Source organism: Artibeus jamaicensis, unplaced genomic scaffold (genome assembly GCF_021234435.1).
Source record: "Artibeus jamaicensis isolate MK-2021 breed Jamaican fruit bat unplaced genomic scaffold, CSHL_Jam_final contig_415, whole genome shotgun sequence".
Taxonomy (NCBI): Eukaryota; Metazoa; Chordata; class Mammalia; order Chiroptera; family Phyllostomidae; genus Artibeus; species Artibeus jamaicensis.
In genome coordinates, this window is record NW_026521823.1 from 42,030,462 (window position 1) to 42,045,990 (window position 15,529).

General features: G+C 57.0%; 1 protein-coding gene across 8 annotated transcripts in view; it reads right to left on the reverse strand.

Moving 5' to 3' along the window:
* The window catches only part of MICAL3 (microtubule associated monooxygenase, calponin and LIM domain containing 3), a 124,901-nt gene that overhangs the window by 62,981 nt on the left and 46,391 nt on the right, over positions 1–15,529 (reverse strand). For all 8 annotated transcript variants that reach the window (XM_053665489.1, XM_053665488.1, XM_053665487.1 and 5 more), the window contains 14 exons: positions 15,100–15,433; positions 13,401–13,608; positions 11,722–11,838; positions 11,287–11,388; positions 10,681–10,836; positions 9,817–9,917; positions 7,767–8,024; positions 7,351–7,466; positions 6,304–6,430; positions 4,829–4,925; positions 3,790–3,937; positions 1,653–1,849; positions 282–394; positions 132–194 (listed from right to left, as the gene is read on the reverse strand). In XM_053665489.1, coding sequence (XP_053521464.1) covers positions 132–194; positions 282–394; positions 1,653–1,849; positions 3,790–3,937; positions 4,829–4,925; positions 6,304–6,430; positions 7,351–7,466; positions 7,767–8,024; positions 9,817–9,917; positions 10,681–10,836; positions 11,287–11,388; positions 11,722–11,838; positions 13,401–13,608; positions 15,100–15,363 — 2,067 coding nt within the window. In that variant the 5' untranslated portion in view covers positions 15,364–15,433. The remainder of the gene's footprint in view (positions 1–131; positions 195–281; positions 395–1,652; positions 1,850–3,789; positions 3,938–4,828; positions 4,926–6,303; positions 6,431–7,350; positions 7,467–7,766; positions 8,025–9,816; positions 9,918–10,680; positions 10,837–11,286; positions 11,389–11,721; positions 11,839–13,400; positions 13,609–15,099; positions 15,434–15,529) is intronic.

Sequence of the window (15,529 nt, forward strand, 5' to 3'; positions counted from 1 at the left end):
AGCACTTGCCCACAAGCGGCCTGATAAAGGGGGACATGGAAAGGTCTAGCAACACCGGTTTGAAAACTAAGGATTTAAGATGAAAAGGGAGATTCGATGTAATTGTTCCAACAAATGCCCATGACTCTCACCTCTTCGGACTGACTGGTCTTCCTCCTTTTCCCAGCACCGTCCAAGTCCTTCTCCTTCTTATCCTGCAGCAAGAAGGAACCAGACTGCATTGTTCTCAACACCACACCTCGCCACTGGGATCCCGGCTGATCAAAGCTGCTTCCACTCACCTTGGGGGACCGCTTCCGGGAGATGGTCTGGCCGAGCTTGCTCAGGAAGGAGATGGGGGACTTGGTGCTGGCTACCAGCACGGCCTTCTCCTCAGCGTTCAGGGCCGTCGCATCTGTGGGTAGAGGACAGTGGTCAAGGATAGGGGCCCCGAAGGACCGACCAGGCTGCCCCGGGGCCTCTCGGGACCCCCAGGGGCTCTGGAGGGTCAGCAGGAAATCACACAGAGAAAAGGCACTCAGGTCTAGACACCGAGTCTCTTTCTCCATCAGCACAAACAACAGCCACTCCTTCCCCTCCGCCTGCATCACAGAAACTTTTACAGGAGTTGGAAGTTGGCTGTGACTGGTCGCTGCACCAGAGCCTCACCTCTGTGACAAAAGCCTCAAGGCAGAGAGGGGGATGCAGGGCCACGGGGTCTGGGGCGCCAAGCCCACATACCCACTGCACACTGAGGGGCTCCCTAACCAGTGGGCTGATGTCCGAGGCTTGGATTTCTGCTGTAAAAACTGCATCTTGTCAGAAGAAGCCAGACATCTATGAGGCCACATGACCTGGAAAACCCTGGAGCATCACCAGCTACAGATTCCAACGTCTTATTAGTGACAATAATATTTTTAAAATACTTAAACCTAATGATACAGCAAACATTTATTAAGTGCTTCCATTTGAGAAGCATTCTTCTTAGCATATCACAATCTAATTAGAGAAAAACTGTTTTACAGATGGGGAAACCGAGGCACAAGAAAATGGAGTAACTGGCCTGAAGTTGGACAGGTGTTAGGACTGGGGTGCAAACCCAGTCTGGGGACCGTGGGCGACAGACACTCTTAAGCACCATGCTCTGCTCACTCCAGAGACAACGGATGGTGACAGAAACTCTCAGGGCAGCAGGTGGACAGACGGGCCTCACGCTGGAGATGCTTGGAAAGTGGGAAAATGGAAGGGAAGCCAGAGGAGGAACAGTGACAGAAAGAAGAGGCAGGGCCCCAGATGCTGCGGATGAGAGTCCAGGAAGGGAGGTTGGCTTCCCACGGTGCGGACTGGCACAGCCAGCAATGCTCAGCGGGACACAGGAGGAGAGGTGCCTGTGGACGGGTGGGGCGGGTGACGGCAGACATCTGTCTGGCAGAGCAGTGAGGGTGCCGGGGTGACAGAGGGCGGGCAGGAGAGGAACAGCCCCCAAGCGTAAACCTCTAGTTTCAGAAAGGCTGGTTCTGAGAGAAAGGGAGAAGGCGGTGGGTCCTGAAGCCCTCCGGCCGGGGGGGCTGTTAGTGTTCACAGCCTTGGCACAAGAGGCCTGGGCGGCCTGCTGCTGGGGGCACTGACGAGGCCACGAGGCCCCCACCCCCATCTGAGCCCTGGGTCCTCACCACGGGAGGACAGCGAGTCCCGGAACATCTCGTAGAACTGGGTCAGGTACATGACCATGGACAGCTGGTCGGGCTCGCCCACTGAGGCCATCTCCTTGCCCGTCATGATGGGGCAGATGCCCAGCTCCTTCTCAGCAATGTCGAAGGCCAGCTGGTTGTTCTTCTCCACATTTTGCTCTTCCAGAGAATCAAAGTCTCTGAGAAACGGGGTAAGAAAAACATGTCAAGACTGGGAGCTTGTCCCCTCACCAAAAACACAGTATCAGGAAGTGACCACCATTTTTCAGTGGCTCAGCTAAAACCCTGTGGGTAGGGCTTCCCTGAAATCTGAGGGCAAATCAGGCTTGAGAAGAAAAATGAAGGAATCTATCCATGAAGGAAAAAAGAGGAGGAGAGGGAAGCTGAAAAACTACCATCATTTTCTTTCTTCTTTTTTTGGTGTCTTTTCTTAAAAAAATCAGAGTATTTTATTATTTTTAGAAGTTTAGATTGTTATCTTTCATTTTCCCAATTACATAAATGTCTTGCTAAAAAACAGGCTTAAGAACAGGGCCCTTCAATATGTGTTTTCTCGCGTCTCGTGTGTGCCCTGCACTGACTAACCTGATGCCCCCGTGAAGACAAAACCCCCCTTGGACCGGACTGCTTCTGCAGGCCTGGCGGCGTCTCCCTGGGGCCCCAAATCCGCTCTGCTGAACCCTACTCAGCCTCCTCCTCGATGGGGAATTCCAAAACTTTCCTCAAAAGATTTCTCCATCGCTAAATTTCTTGAATTTCCCCAAGTACTTAGAACAACAAGTGTTTCCCACTGGATTTTGAGACCACTGCTCTTCATCCGAGGAAGACGGAGAGTCTCCTTCAGCAACTTAGTGAAGGGGACAGGCCTCACACAGCCCACTCGCTGACCCACAGCAGGTTTTCAAGTTCAAAAACCCCTTTTCCCTGTGGATTGAGCCTGCTGACGGGCACGCTCACCCCGAGTGGGGTCCCTGGGGTCTGAATCAGGCCAGTGCCCGCCTCCCGGCGCTGCCCTCTATGGGAGCACCCAGCCCAGGCCTCCCGTCGACAGCCGGCTGTCCGTCACCCCAACAGGAGCAGGTCCCGCCCCACGCGCTGGGCCCCTCCAGTCCCTGCCACCTCATCCCTCTTTCCTGCCGTCCCCTCGAAGGGCTTTGCTTCGTTTACCTGGCTGTCCCTTCAAGCATTCCTGTACCGTCAGGTGTCAGACTTTTCCACACCCACCCTGTCCCGCTCTTGGAGGAGCGAGCCCTGCGGCACCTCTGCATGAGCTACGGCGCAGGAATGAAGGGCCACTCCCCTCTTTCTGCACCAGCCAGAAACCTGGCTCCCACGCTGCCCGCCCCCCCGCAAGGCTGCCCTGCAGCTCCTGCCGTGTGCACTTGCAGCCCAACACAGACAGGGACTGTGGCCTTTCAGGTTTCTTAAGCGAACATTAAAACAAAACAAACAAAAAAACTGGGCCCCAGGTGGACCTAATGATAAAAGAACAGGCAGCCAAAATAACTCTCCACACTCTGCTTCTGTTCCAAACACGCCTGTCTGGCACCCAGGGCGAACGCCCTCGAGGAACCTGCCGAGCGCAAGCCTCCGACTGGTCACGGAGGCCCCCAGGAGAGCAGCCACTGGTGGTGACCATGGTGACCCAAGGGTTGCAGGGCTGAGCATCTGCAGGTATGTGGGCCGCGGTGGGAGAGAACACCGCCAGGCGTGGGGACCACACTCACCATGAGCCAGCTCCACACCCCGCCGGCTCTCCTCACTTACAATCAGTAGCGGTGGAGAGACAGGCGGCGGAAGCAGAGCTCAGCCTGCGGTCACTAGACAGAGGTTCCCTCTGTGTGAAGTTAATACTCCCAGGTGGGTGTTAAAATCAGTTTTTGACCATCTGAGTGCTGTGATTTTAAAAACCCAGAGAATCATTTCCATACTGAGTTACACAGTGCTTGACATTCAGAGTTTTAAATAGAATCAAATCAAAATTAATCGCTGCTTTCTAGAGAAAGTCTTACTTTGGACTCCACTCTAGGAAAAAAAGTACAAGTTGGGTGACTTGATAGGAGGGTGCTCCAAGACCCTGGGGACACAGAATGAAACAGGAAGTCTGGCCACAACTCACATGAGATCGGGGCGGTACCGATGGAGAAGGGCACACAGGGCCAGGCCACTCTTCCAAGACACGGTGAGATCCGTCACGCTGACCCCTGCGTAGCCCTCTGTCTGCCTTTGGCACCAGCTCAGCAGTTTGTTTGAACGCGGTACAGACTCTAAAAGAACAAAAAAAAAACCACTGGTAGAAGCGTGGCCACCTGGCAGCACCAGTGTGAACCTCTCCGCAGCACGTGCGACCGGTCTGCAAAGTCACTGACGGCAGGAACAACACGTCATCGGGCACCAAGACCAGCAAGCCTGGGGACCAGCATGCGAGGCAGGTGTCTGTCACCCTACTTCACCTACCTGGCACCAGGGCTCAGAGCCACTGGTCGCCTGCTCGAGACCACTCCTTCCACACATGGCAAAGCTTGGGCTGGGGCCCAGAGGTGCCCCCCATGGCCCGCCCTTCTCATCACGCTCCATGGTCCCGCCTCGTTCCCCTTCCACATCAGTGCTGGGGGAGGCCTTGTGGCCATCAGCGTGGCTCCGGGAGGGGTGCTTGCCTCCTCCGGCCCATCCTGCTTGTACAGCGTCCGCGCATCCCTCTCCTTTAAAGTTTCAGGGGCCCTCCCTACACACAAAGCTTGCAGCAGCCTTCTCCCCATCCCTGTGTGCTGGCAACGTGGCCACACACAGCGAACGCACTCCCCTGGTCCTCAGCTGGCACGTAGGCCCACACACCCTCCTCCTCCTCAGAAGTACCCGTCTGGTTTCTGGTTGGAGCCTCCCAATACCTTCTTAGACCAAGGTCCCCCATCTTGCTGTGGCTGACGTGCTGGCTGGGAGCTGACGTGTGCACCGGTACAACCATGAGCCACATCCCTGAAAGCCAGCTGCACCTCCCCTCCCCAGTCAGGACAACGAAAAAAGCCTCCAGAAACTTCCAGAAGTGCCCTGAGGGGCAGAACCAGGGCCATACACACCCCCATGCATGGGAGCTGACCACGCAATCACAGACGGCTCCAGATAGTCCTTGCCCTGCAGAGGCCGGGGCTGGAACTCACCGTGGCGAGCCAGCTTGGGGGTGGCCCTGGGCTGCGCCAGGCCCTCCAGCTCCAGGTGGATGTCTCTTGCTTCCCCAGAGTCATACAAATGGCGCACCTGGCAGAAAGGTAAAATGCTGTGAGGAAGGAGGTCAAGTGTCAGGAACAAATCCCCCCCAGGGCACAGAACGGCAGATGGAGGCTGGGAGAGCAGGTGGGGCAAAGTGAACCCAAAGGGAACCCTCTGAACCCTTTCCGGGACCTGCAGGGCCACAGGCAACACACACTCGTCAGGAAGCTGCACCACAGACCCGCTGCCTGGCCACCGGTCCCTCTGGCGGTCCCTGCCGGGCCCCTGCTGCCGCTTAGCTCAGTCTTCCGTTCACGGCAGACACAGTCAAGCTCGGCGCATTTTTGCAGGAGAACATTCCCAAGCACCACTGGGCCCGACCCGGCAGATCAGCCTCATGCTGGGACCCTTTCTCTGTGGTGATCACGCTGAGACTTCTGTCCCCAGGGACCAGTCTTCCTGCTTCTGAACTCTGTGTACGAAGTCACACAGCACCCACTCGGGTGTGGGTGCCTTTGTGCTCCATCGGGGCCTCCGAGGCGCATCCACTTTGCATGAAGTGGCGGCTCAGCCTTGGCACAGCTGCACGCACGCACACACGCATGCAGCCGTGGGGCAGGCCGCAGGGCTTTCTTCACGGTCTTGGGGGGACGCGAGTGACAAAGGAAGCTTCCTGAATGGTGTGTCTTTGGTGCCCACATGTGGTCATTTGGTCAGTGGCTGGACCCCGTGCACCTTCCACAGCAGGTTCCACCTTGTGACTCGACACCCACAGACACAGGCCTGACAGTGACGACTTCAGGTAGAAAGTGAATAAAAAACTCCACGAGAGCACAGGCAGATGTGCTGAATGGCTGCTTTCCAAAACCTGGTGGGCTCTTCGGGATGGCTATACTCTACAAAATGTCACCCTTAACGGAGCCGTGAGGCTGTGACGTTCTGAGAAGTAACTCAGTACAGAAAAGTGGCCGGCAATCTTTTACTGGTGGAGAGTGGCTGATCTCCACGTTCTCCCCTGTGGACAGTCTCTGTTGCCCCCCAGTGACCCTCTCTGCCAGCAGCAGGGACTGTCCCCTTGTTTTACAGAGGAAGACACCAAGGGTCAGAGAACAAGAAATGACCTGCCTGAGTGACAGAGCCTGGCAGTAAATGTGCTAGTGAAGTCGTGTGCGCTGACCGGTGAGTGACCGGTGTCCTCCCAAACACATGATCTGTGTTTAGAGGCATGGGCCCAGGTCCTGGGTCACAGCCTCTGTCACATGTGGCCTCCCGGCAGGTCGTCCAACCACCCTGGGCCTGAGCCCCTCAGTCTGCCGATGGGATCGGCCCTCCCCTCCCACCAACTCAGATGCAAGGCTGCCTGTGTGCACGCCAGAGGAGCATGTCACCAGGCCCGCAGAGGGACCGTGGGCAGAGAGGCGCTCACCTGGCTCGGCTGCAGGAAGTTGACGTTGATGTTGGGGTACCTGGTGACGGGGTCGATGCTGTACTGGCTGAAGTTCTTGCTCACGTTCTCAGGGGTGGTCTGAGGCAGCAGGCGGTAGATGCTCTCCCTGCAACGACACGGCACCCGCTCAGATGCGGCCCGTGCCATGATGTCGCCCTCTCCTGGGAGGCCACTTCTGCATGTTGACGGTCCCCAAATGATTGGGGGGACGAGACAAATCCTCCTCCCTGACCGGCCTCCTCTAGCCCAGCCTCGACTCTTGCTTCCCAGTGCCACCAGGTCAGCGACCCCAGGGGCCCGGCAGAGCCAACGAGAACCGAGGGAGCCCTGCTGGAGGCAGAGACCCTGCCTGGTCCCGGCACGAAAGTCACGGCCGTTCGCCGTTTTGTTGTTTCAAGTACGTCAGCATTTAACGTTTCAGAGAAGCACTGATGAAAAAAGAACATGCCACCGAGCCACCCCCAGTGCCCCAAGTGAGTGACTTCGACGCTGCCCCCCACCCATCTCACACGGCAAATCCCAACTCTCCGGTTTCTCCAGGTAGGGCTTCACTCGTTACCACCCCGCCCGAGACGCTCGCCTCACCTGCAGTCATCTGCTTCCAAACACCTGCACTTTTGAAAATTTGAGAAACGCAGACGAGCAGTTTGGTATTTTCCTTTGACTTCAAAGTCACTTTTAATTTCTTCTCTTACTTTCCTGGCTCCCGTACTACCCCACTGACTTCATTACTTTAAGTCTCCAGTTTAGGGATGCGAGGACTTACTATTCTTACGTATCTGTTCACGTGACTGTCGCAAAGGACACAGGGGCCACCCTTTGATGGTGCACAAAGATTCAGATATCAGGAGCAATAAATTCCACTTGGTAAGAGACAAGCATTTGGAGTAGATAATCTCTAAGTTTCTGTCACTTCCTCTCTATATGTGAAAATATCTTTTGTTAAGGAAGGGAAAGCAGAGGAGGGGGGACTCTGGGCTCCGCCTGGCCATATCCCTCTGCACAGCGGTCCCGCTAACCCCTCACCTCTCCGCCAGCACTTCCAGGGGACTGGCTCCCAGAGACCAACTTCGCACCATCCAGGCAGAATCCATGGCGGCCAGAAAGCCCCGGGCGATGCCGGTGCCCATCGGCCAAAACGGCTGTCACAGAAGAGAAAACAGAGCGAAGGTAAACCGCCTTTCACAGGACAGAAGCCGAACAAGGGCTCTGAGACGGAGTCTGCGGTGGAGCAGCCTCTGACGGCCTGGCGGAGGGCCCGGCAGGAGCGCGGCAGCCTCTCCGTCCTCCTCGGCCCCGGGGCCGTCTGCAGGGCTTCCTGACACTCACTCCTCCCGGGGGCCCTGACAGTGTCTGTTCCTGTCCCGGAACCCGGATGCTCACTGCTCCTGGGACCCCGGTCGGTGTCCGCCACTGCCCCGGCCTGCCCCCTGCCCACTCACCTCGAGGAGGCTGTCCCCAACCAGGGCCACGAGGAGCTGGTGCCCGTGCAGCTCCCGCACCAGGGCGGCATTCTCAGAGGCGTACATGCAGGTGAAGTCGAACATGGCCACGTCAGGCTGCCCGTAGTGGTTGATGGCGAAGTCCAGGGACGGCAGCTGCTGCTGGGTGGAGAAGTCGGCGGCCTCCCGGGCGTAGCTCAGCAGGGCCTCCTGGTCCACGTTGTCCCGGGACAGCAGCAGCTCCGTGTCGGCGTAGTCCTAGCGCCCGAGAGGGAGGAGGCTCTCTGGAGACGCTGGGTACGGTCCACCTGGCTTGAGCCACGGTGCACACACCACAGACAAGCAAGTATCTCCCCGCCTTTCCCCCACAGCGATGCATGTTCCCACGTTTTTCCACAAAATACAAAGAAGGGTGGCAGGCATTTCTAAAAGGAAATGGCATGCATTTCAGCAGGCCTTGCTGCTGAAAACACAGTCCTGGCTTTTCCATCTACTTGGAGCACATCGCTGCTTCCTTGACCCTGCCCCGTCTACCCCATGGGGTCAGCTGAGCACCAGACGAAGTGATCTGCGTGATGGCGCCTGGCTAGCTGCTTGTCATCATCGCCAGTCACCACCTTCTGGGTAGCAAACAGCTTTGGGCAACTGGGACCATGCGTGACGCTCAGCCCAACTCAATAAACCCAAAGGCAGAACCTGAAGCTCCTACCAAAAAGCACGGAGGTGGGAGTGACAGCTGCCCAGGGGCCGGGGAAGGAAGACGTTCAAGATGAAACAGGAGCTTAAAACATACGCCCATTCTGAAGGGCTCCCCAGAACCCCACCGACACAGAAGAACAATGATGAGCGAAAGGGCGTTCTGCACAAAGGCCCAAGAAGCTCCTTTCCCACCGAGGGGACCGCACGCCGAGCCGGGCTGTGCTCCTGGGGTGTGGCCTCTGGCTCCCAAGGGCTTTGACGGCACTTTGAGCTACCAGCACGAGATGCTAAAAGGCAAACACACACCCTCAAGCTGCCTTTGAAAGAGAGTGCTCCCACTGAGTGAACGGTCTCAGTGGATCTTTTGGCCACACTCGTGGCCCCTGCTCTCTACATACACAGAGGAAAGGAGAGGACGTCAGGCCCGGGCACTGCAGATGGTCGGCCGCTCCACAGCGGCAGCACCGGGCTCACCGCTATGTCTCAGAGGCACCGGACCCACCTGGCCACACTCTTGGTAGGGCTGTGGGCTTGCACCTGCTTGGTCTGTCTGCCCTCCCAGTATGGGACTGCGGGCACCAGGTGGCACCAGGTGATGGCGGAAGACGCTGGAATCGCCCCATAGACAGGGGACCCCTGGGAGCAACTCCTGAGTCCGGGTGGGACTGCTCAAGCCCGAACCCAGGGCCCCATCTCCAGCTCACCATGCGGGGACAGCAGTGCACACACTGAGACCCAACCGCACTCAAGGAACCAGCTCCCAGGGGGTTTCTGACTTCACATACAGACCATCCCGAATGCTGGGGTCCGATCACCCCCAACCTAGCCGGTGTCCCGGGGCCCCAATGGCTGCATCTATAAGAAAACCAGGGCCAGGTTCAGGCTCCTGGGACACCACCCCCTACTTCTTGCTCAAACTCTGTACCCTCCAGCAACCCTTCCAAAAGGTGAACCAACCAACAACTGGTCATATCTGCATTTCTCTAAAACCTCAAATCACATCACCTCAAAGTCAATTGACTATTTACTCCTAAAATGCTGGAGACGTGCATTGGAATAGTCAGTCCAACAGCAAGGATGGGGGTGGGCGGGGCTCTGCTGACACGGCCTTGACCGTGTGCTGGTCACTGCTGAAGCTCTGCAGGGGGGTCGTCAGACGGTCCTCGCCACGTTCGTTTGTATTAGGAAATTTCCCCAGTACAAGGTCACTTTTTAAGTTTAATTAAAAAAAACGAGCACACGTTACCAGACAACAAGCTAGGGGCCGGCTCACTGTCACCTCCTCACAAGAGGCCTCCCCAGACAGTAATGCTCACACTCTCGACCTCTCTCTGGAAGAATCGTCACTTACGTGCAGTATCACCCCTTTGTCCAGCAAGCTCTGCTTCTTGGCTGTCATAACGAAATAGTGTGTGTCGTCCTTATAGTAGACGATGTTCTCCAAGTCAATGCCTGTGAGCAGGAGGCAGAGGTGTGGGGGAAGGGCGGGCGGGCAGGCAGGCAGGGAGGGGGACAGTGACCAAGATACCTCAGCAGAGTCTCACCTCCTGCCTGTTCCAGCCACAAAAGGAGGGTGGACTCAGAGTTTATCCTGCACTGCTCTGTAGTCCTGACACCCCAAGTTATCCCACACGCAATAGTCAACAGTGAGGGAAGGAAGAAGGTTCCCGTCTAATAAGAGGGCTGGGTTAATGACCAGGTGAGGCTGCTTTTACAGTTGTCGAGGCAACTGGGGAATGTGCCAGAATGGGGCGGACACCTGGATGCCTGGAAGCAGAGAGTGAACTACTGACTTTTAATTTCAATCAATCTAAAAAAACAGGTGTCATGGAAAGAAATGATGTTCTAGAAAACAGAACGAGAACTGGAATTTGCTGTACGTTATCGTTGCACCAAAACATCTCTGTTAACGTGTCCCAAAGCAGTCACAAAACAATGTCCTTCCCACCTAACGTGTGGTTTACTGCAAGGCCAACGTGGGAGTCGGGAGCGGGAGGACACACTCGGGGCCCATGAACTAGAGGACTGCCGACCACAGGCCCTTGCATCCCACACCACCTGCAGGGCCGCGGCGGGGAGGGTGGGCCAGGGAGAGCTGGGAGGCAGAACGAGCATGTGAAAACAAAGGACTCGGTCCGGAGGGGCCCCAGCCCCGGGACGCAGAGAAGAACACGAGAAGAACACGAGAGTGCAGGAATGAGGCACCCACACCCACCTGTGGCTTCCCTCAGCTCCTGGAAAAACTTCTGGTTGAATATGAAAGCCACACCACTGATCTCTTCCACTTTGGCCTCCGCCGTTGTGTTTCGGTTGATGAAGTTGGCTGTGATGGCGATGGCCAGTTTGCCACGGAACTCTTTCCGACGAAACCCTGGAGGGAGAGATCCCTTCAGAGATGGCGGCGGCAGCTGGCTTAGGAGGTGGGGACACGAGGGGCACTGCTGATGGCAGCAGAGACCACGGCAGAAAGGAATTCATGGGCACATTGTAGGGTCGCTCCTCTCCACCGGAAAACAAAGGGTTTACTCACCAAAGAATGCAACGACCAGAAAAGAGCACAAAGTCTCCCACACACTTAACAAAAAATTTGAAATCTGACCAAGCAGAATATTACTCAACACCAGGAATGTCATTTAAAAACAAAAGAAGCCACCTTGTTACTAAGCTGAGAGGTCACCCTGCCGTGCTGCCCTGCAGGACGCTGCGGTCCCCACGTGGGCCCTGAGCAGCGTGGGCACTGGTGACACAGCTCTCAGCCCAGGCTGCAGAGAAAGTCGCCTTCCCTCTGCTACCCACCAGGCTGCGCGGCACCGACCAGTACCTTCCAAGGTGTTCCTGCGGCCGTCCCCTCCGATGATCACTTCAAACTCATACTCTGACACGGGGTGGGTTTTCGGGTGCACCAGGGCCCGCCAGCCTATCCCTGTGGACCAAAGTCAGAGTGAAGGTCAGCGCCCAGACCAATCCCCACGTCTGAGACACCCCGCGACACCCGGCAGGCAGAGCCCACAGCAAACGCGTGGTCCAGAGGCAGGAGCCTCACGGGAATGTTCCCACGCCCCAGTTTCCTGAGATGAGCATCAGTGCCTGCGTGCGGGAGGCCGCCTCACGGCCTCCCAAAAGTTGCTCGGAAGATACAGGCTGCACAGAGAGCCCCCGGCAGCCAGTTCGGAGAACAGCGAGCGAGCTGCCCTCCTTCTCTGTGCTGATCTCGTCCCGCCTCCCCTCACCTCCAGCCTCTGCCTCCCCTACTCACGCTCATTTTCCTGGTCCGCAGGAGGCTGCACAAGTCCTCGGAACTCCACATTGACATGGATTTCAATGCCCAGGATCAACGCGACTTTTAGAAGGATGAGCTGCAGCTGGCGGATACCTAAGGAGACAAAGGACAACACTCGTCAGGGCCGTCAGGGCCGCTGTGGGGGGATGTGACTGCTGGTGGCCCTGCTCAGGCCCCACCTTCCCCCCAACGGGGGGCTGATGCAGGTTCTCCAAGGTTCTGGGACAGGAGCGTGTTCTGAGCCATGTCCCACAGGCTCTCTCTTTATTAAGGGATGGAAACCTGCTGGGAAGACACACAAGCCCACTCTCACCTCTTGGGTAAGATATTTGACTTGAGACTGTGGCCAACAGGAGACTCTCCTTTCTACCTTCCCCAGTTCAGTCAGAGCCTCAGTGACTCAGCAGGAGCTGCAACCCCTGGCTGTGACCAAAGGCGGCAGATGCCGTGCACCCACTGTGAGCTTTCCTTCTGGCCCGACCTGAGGGGCGGCCCAACTTCCCGGGCCTCCGGTGCCCCCTTTACCTCCCCACCTCCCGTCTCCACAGGTGCTACAAGGTGAGAAGGAAAGGCCCGGAGCAAGCTCGATCCTCTCTCACTGTCGCCCCCGCCGCCGAATGGGCTACAGTTGCAGAAACTAACCTTGCTCATTATCCCATGAGATTTATTGATTTAACATCCAGTGAGGACCTGCCAGGTGCCACACACAGCCACCCCAGAGATGGATGAAAATCGGACCCCTGGCACAGGACGCAGCCCGTGGCTAAGCCTGCCGCACGTTGGCTGGCAGACCTGCCGAATGGGTGGCCGGGTCCTCGCCCGCAGCTACTGCCCAGGAGTCCATGCAAACCCTCCTCTAGACCCGCCCCAGTTCACACAACCAACCACTTCTGAGTCCCACAGGCAGACTCTCTCAAGCCCAAGCTGGTGCACGTTTTATATTCACAGACCACTGGGGTCTGAGACGCTCTATGTGTCAGAGCCCGCAAGGGCCAGCGGCACCCTCCACCAGGAAGATGCAGCTGTGGCCATGCTGGTAAACTGGCACGGCCTTCACACCGCGAAGGGTTTGGGACGGGCATCGGTCCCCGACAGGCCTTCTTCCCTGGAACCACCAGTGACAACCAGCACACAAGACCTCAACCTCTTGAGGCAGACACACACTGTCACAGAAACAAAACTGCGTCTGCACTGACTTGCACTTACTTCAAAGCACCCAGAAGGACAGGCCACGCCGAGCATGGAGGGCAAGAGCACGAGAGCCCCAGGGCTGCAGGCCCCACGAGAGTCCAGGAATCCCGCTGCCGACTCATCAACTGGCCACATACCCAACAAGGTGTCTGCGGCTGCGGCTTCCCCAGGACCGTGTGCCCGCTTTGTTCTCACGCCGGCGCAGCCTCCCCCACATTGAGCTCCAAAGAGCCGGTTGAAACCACCAGACTGCGGTGAAGACCCACACTGGTCACCTACTGCCTGGCCCGGCCCCAGTCCTCCAGAGCCCTAGTCCTGCCTCCCAGCAGACGCGCTTCTGCACAGCAGATGCTGATGACACAGAGCAAACCAGGCAGCTGCAGACGTGTTACTCAGGGAACCTGCCTGGGTCTCTTGCCTGGGGGGTGGGGGGACAGACCCGCAGGAGAACCAGCTTCACTTACTGATGTGGTCGATGGACCCAGCACAGAATTTGCCATAGAACTTCTTGGCACCCAAACCTCGCAGATCATGGATGGTGAAGGGCCAGAGGTGCAGGACGTTGTTTCTGGAAAAAGCATCTCGCTTCTCAATCACGACCACCTTTGCTCCCAGCAAGGACAAGTCGATGGCCGTGCGGAGACCACAGGGGCCAGCTCCAATGATGAGACACTGAAAAACAGGGCTGCTTCAGGCAAGGGTGACACCCCCTGAGAACAAGGCTCGTGACCTCGCGACCACCGTTCCTGAAAGCCCACCCCCACAGGGCTCTTCACTCCACCTCCCGTCCCACTGCACCCTCGGGGCGCCCGCAACAGCCACACACTGGAGGCTGCTGAGAGGAGGGAAGGCTCTCGGCCGTCAGGACTGGACACTAATTCAGCACATGTTCGCCCTGCAGACTGGCCACGTGTTCGGGGGGGGGTCGTCGTTTCAAAGAGTGCTTTGAAAACCACATCCCATCTCCCATCCGTTGGGAAGGTCTCTTGGTGAGGCAGGTCTCTGTCCAAGGAGACAGGTGATTGAACATCACACACAGAGTCCCGATGGCTTTCTACTCCAGGGATTCCCAGGAGGCAACTGCCAGAGGCCCAAGTTTTTTGTACTGACAATAGTCATAAAAACCTGCCTTTAGACTAAAGTCCAAGAAAATGAACTTGAAAATCTGAATTTCAGAGCAGTACTCAGGGTGAGACTGGACACTTAACTAGTTCACACTGCATGTGCGGAAGAAAAAAAAAGGCATGCATTGTTTTTGGCTTTCAACTCCTTTTATCCCTAATAAAACTCCGCAACTCCCTCCTACAAGTCATGCTCCTGAACTTCCTGAATTGTGCTGACGAATATCAAACCAACAACCAAACAAAAACCCACTGGGGTGGGTGTCAGGGTCCCCACAGGGGCAAATTAAAACTAGGAAAGAGCGCTGAGGACACTGTCGTGAAGTCATTTGCAACGTTCTTTCCCTGCCAGCCCTGGGGCCCCAGACGGGGTGGGGCAGCAGGAAGCCACTCTTCCTTCTCCACCTGCTCCCGGACCTCATTCAGGTGCCGAAACCACAGTCCTGCCCAGGCCCACCTTCTCCTGAGAACACTGCTTCTGTACACTAAGAAGAAACCAAAAGAAATCACTGTTCACAAGGCCCCTGCTTAGGAAAACAGACCTTTGGAATAAGGATGAAAAGCGGCCTAAGGCACCAGGTGGCAGATGCTATGTGTCCCTCGCCGGTTACTAAGATACCAGTGTCCCTCCCTGGTTACTGAGCACAGGACCGTGACTTGGGGAGGGCAGCATGCCCTGTGCCACACGGCCGTGCTTGTGCAGGATGCTGGCAAGGCCTTGGCTGCTACTTTGCTCACTGACCTGCACCCCTCCTAACAGTGTGAGATTCAAAGCAGAGGCTCAGCAAAATGAGCAAGTTGCTGCATTACTTAAATCGTTCTTAAACAGTTAAAACCCTGAATGTTCAATATGCGACACATGAAACATGAATAAAGTCTAGCACCCAGAACAGACAAATGGACGTTTGCCACAGGTAGCAGCCTGACCTCCCACTCCAGACCTCGGTTCAACTCGGCCCCTTCCCGCCCTGCAGCCTCTGCTGGTCCTTCCCGTGCTGGCCGCCCTCCTCAGGCTGGTGGCCCGGGCCCAGCCCCACCGCACCTTGGTGTTGCTGCAGGCCCTGCCCTTCCTGTAGTCCTTGTGGCTGCCCCGCTTGTCCAGCTTCGCCCACAGGGCTTTGGCTTTCCAGTAGTGGAGCTTGGACTTGAGCCTGTGGTAGAAGGAGCGGTAGTCCTGGGGCTTCACCTCCAGGTGCTCACAGAGCTCCTGGAAGGCCTTCAGGGTCCCCTTGCAGGTGGCGGCCTGCACGAAGCGGTCAAAGAGGGCATGTGCCCGGTTCGCCGCCTCGTCCTTGCTCTCCTCCATGCTCCCCACGCTCAGGCCCCGGAGAGGGGGCGGGGGACGGTGCCAGTCCACCGGGTGCCGTCAGAGTAACCTGACAAGATCAAAGGAGGAGGAACAGTCAGCAAGCCCAAATCTGTGTCTACGAACACGTTCTGGGGACGAGCTTTTCCACGTGGAATTCCGCCTT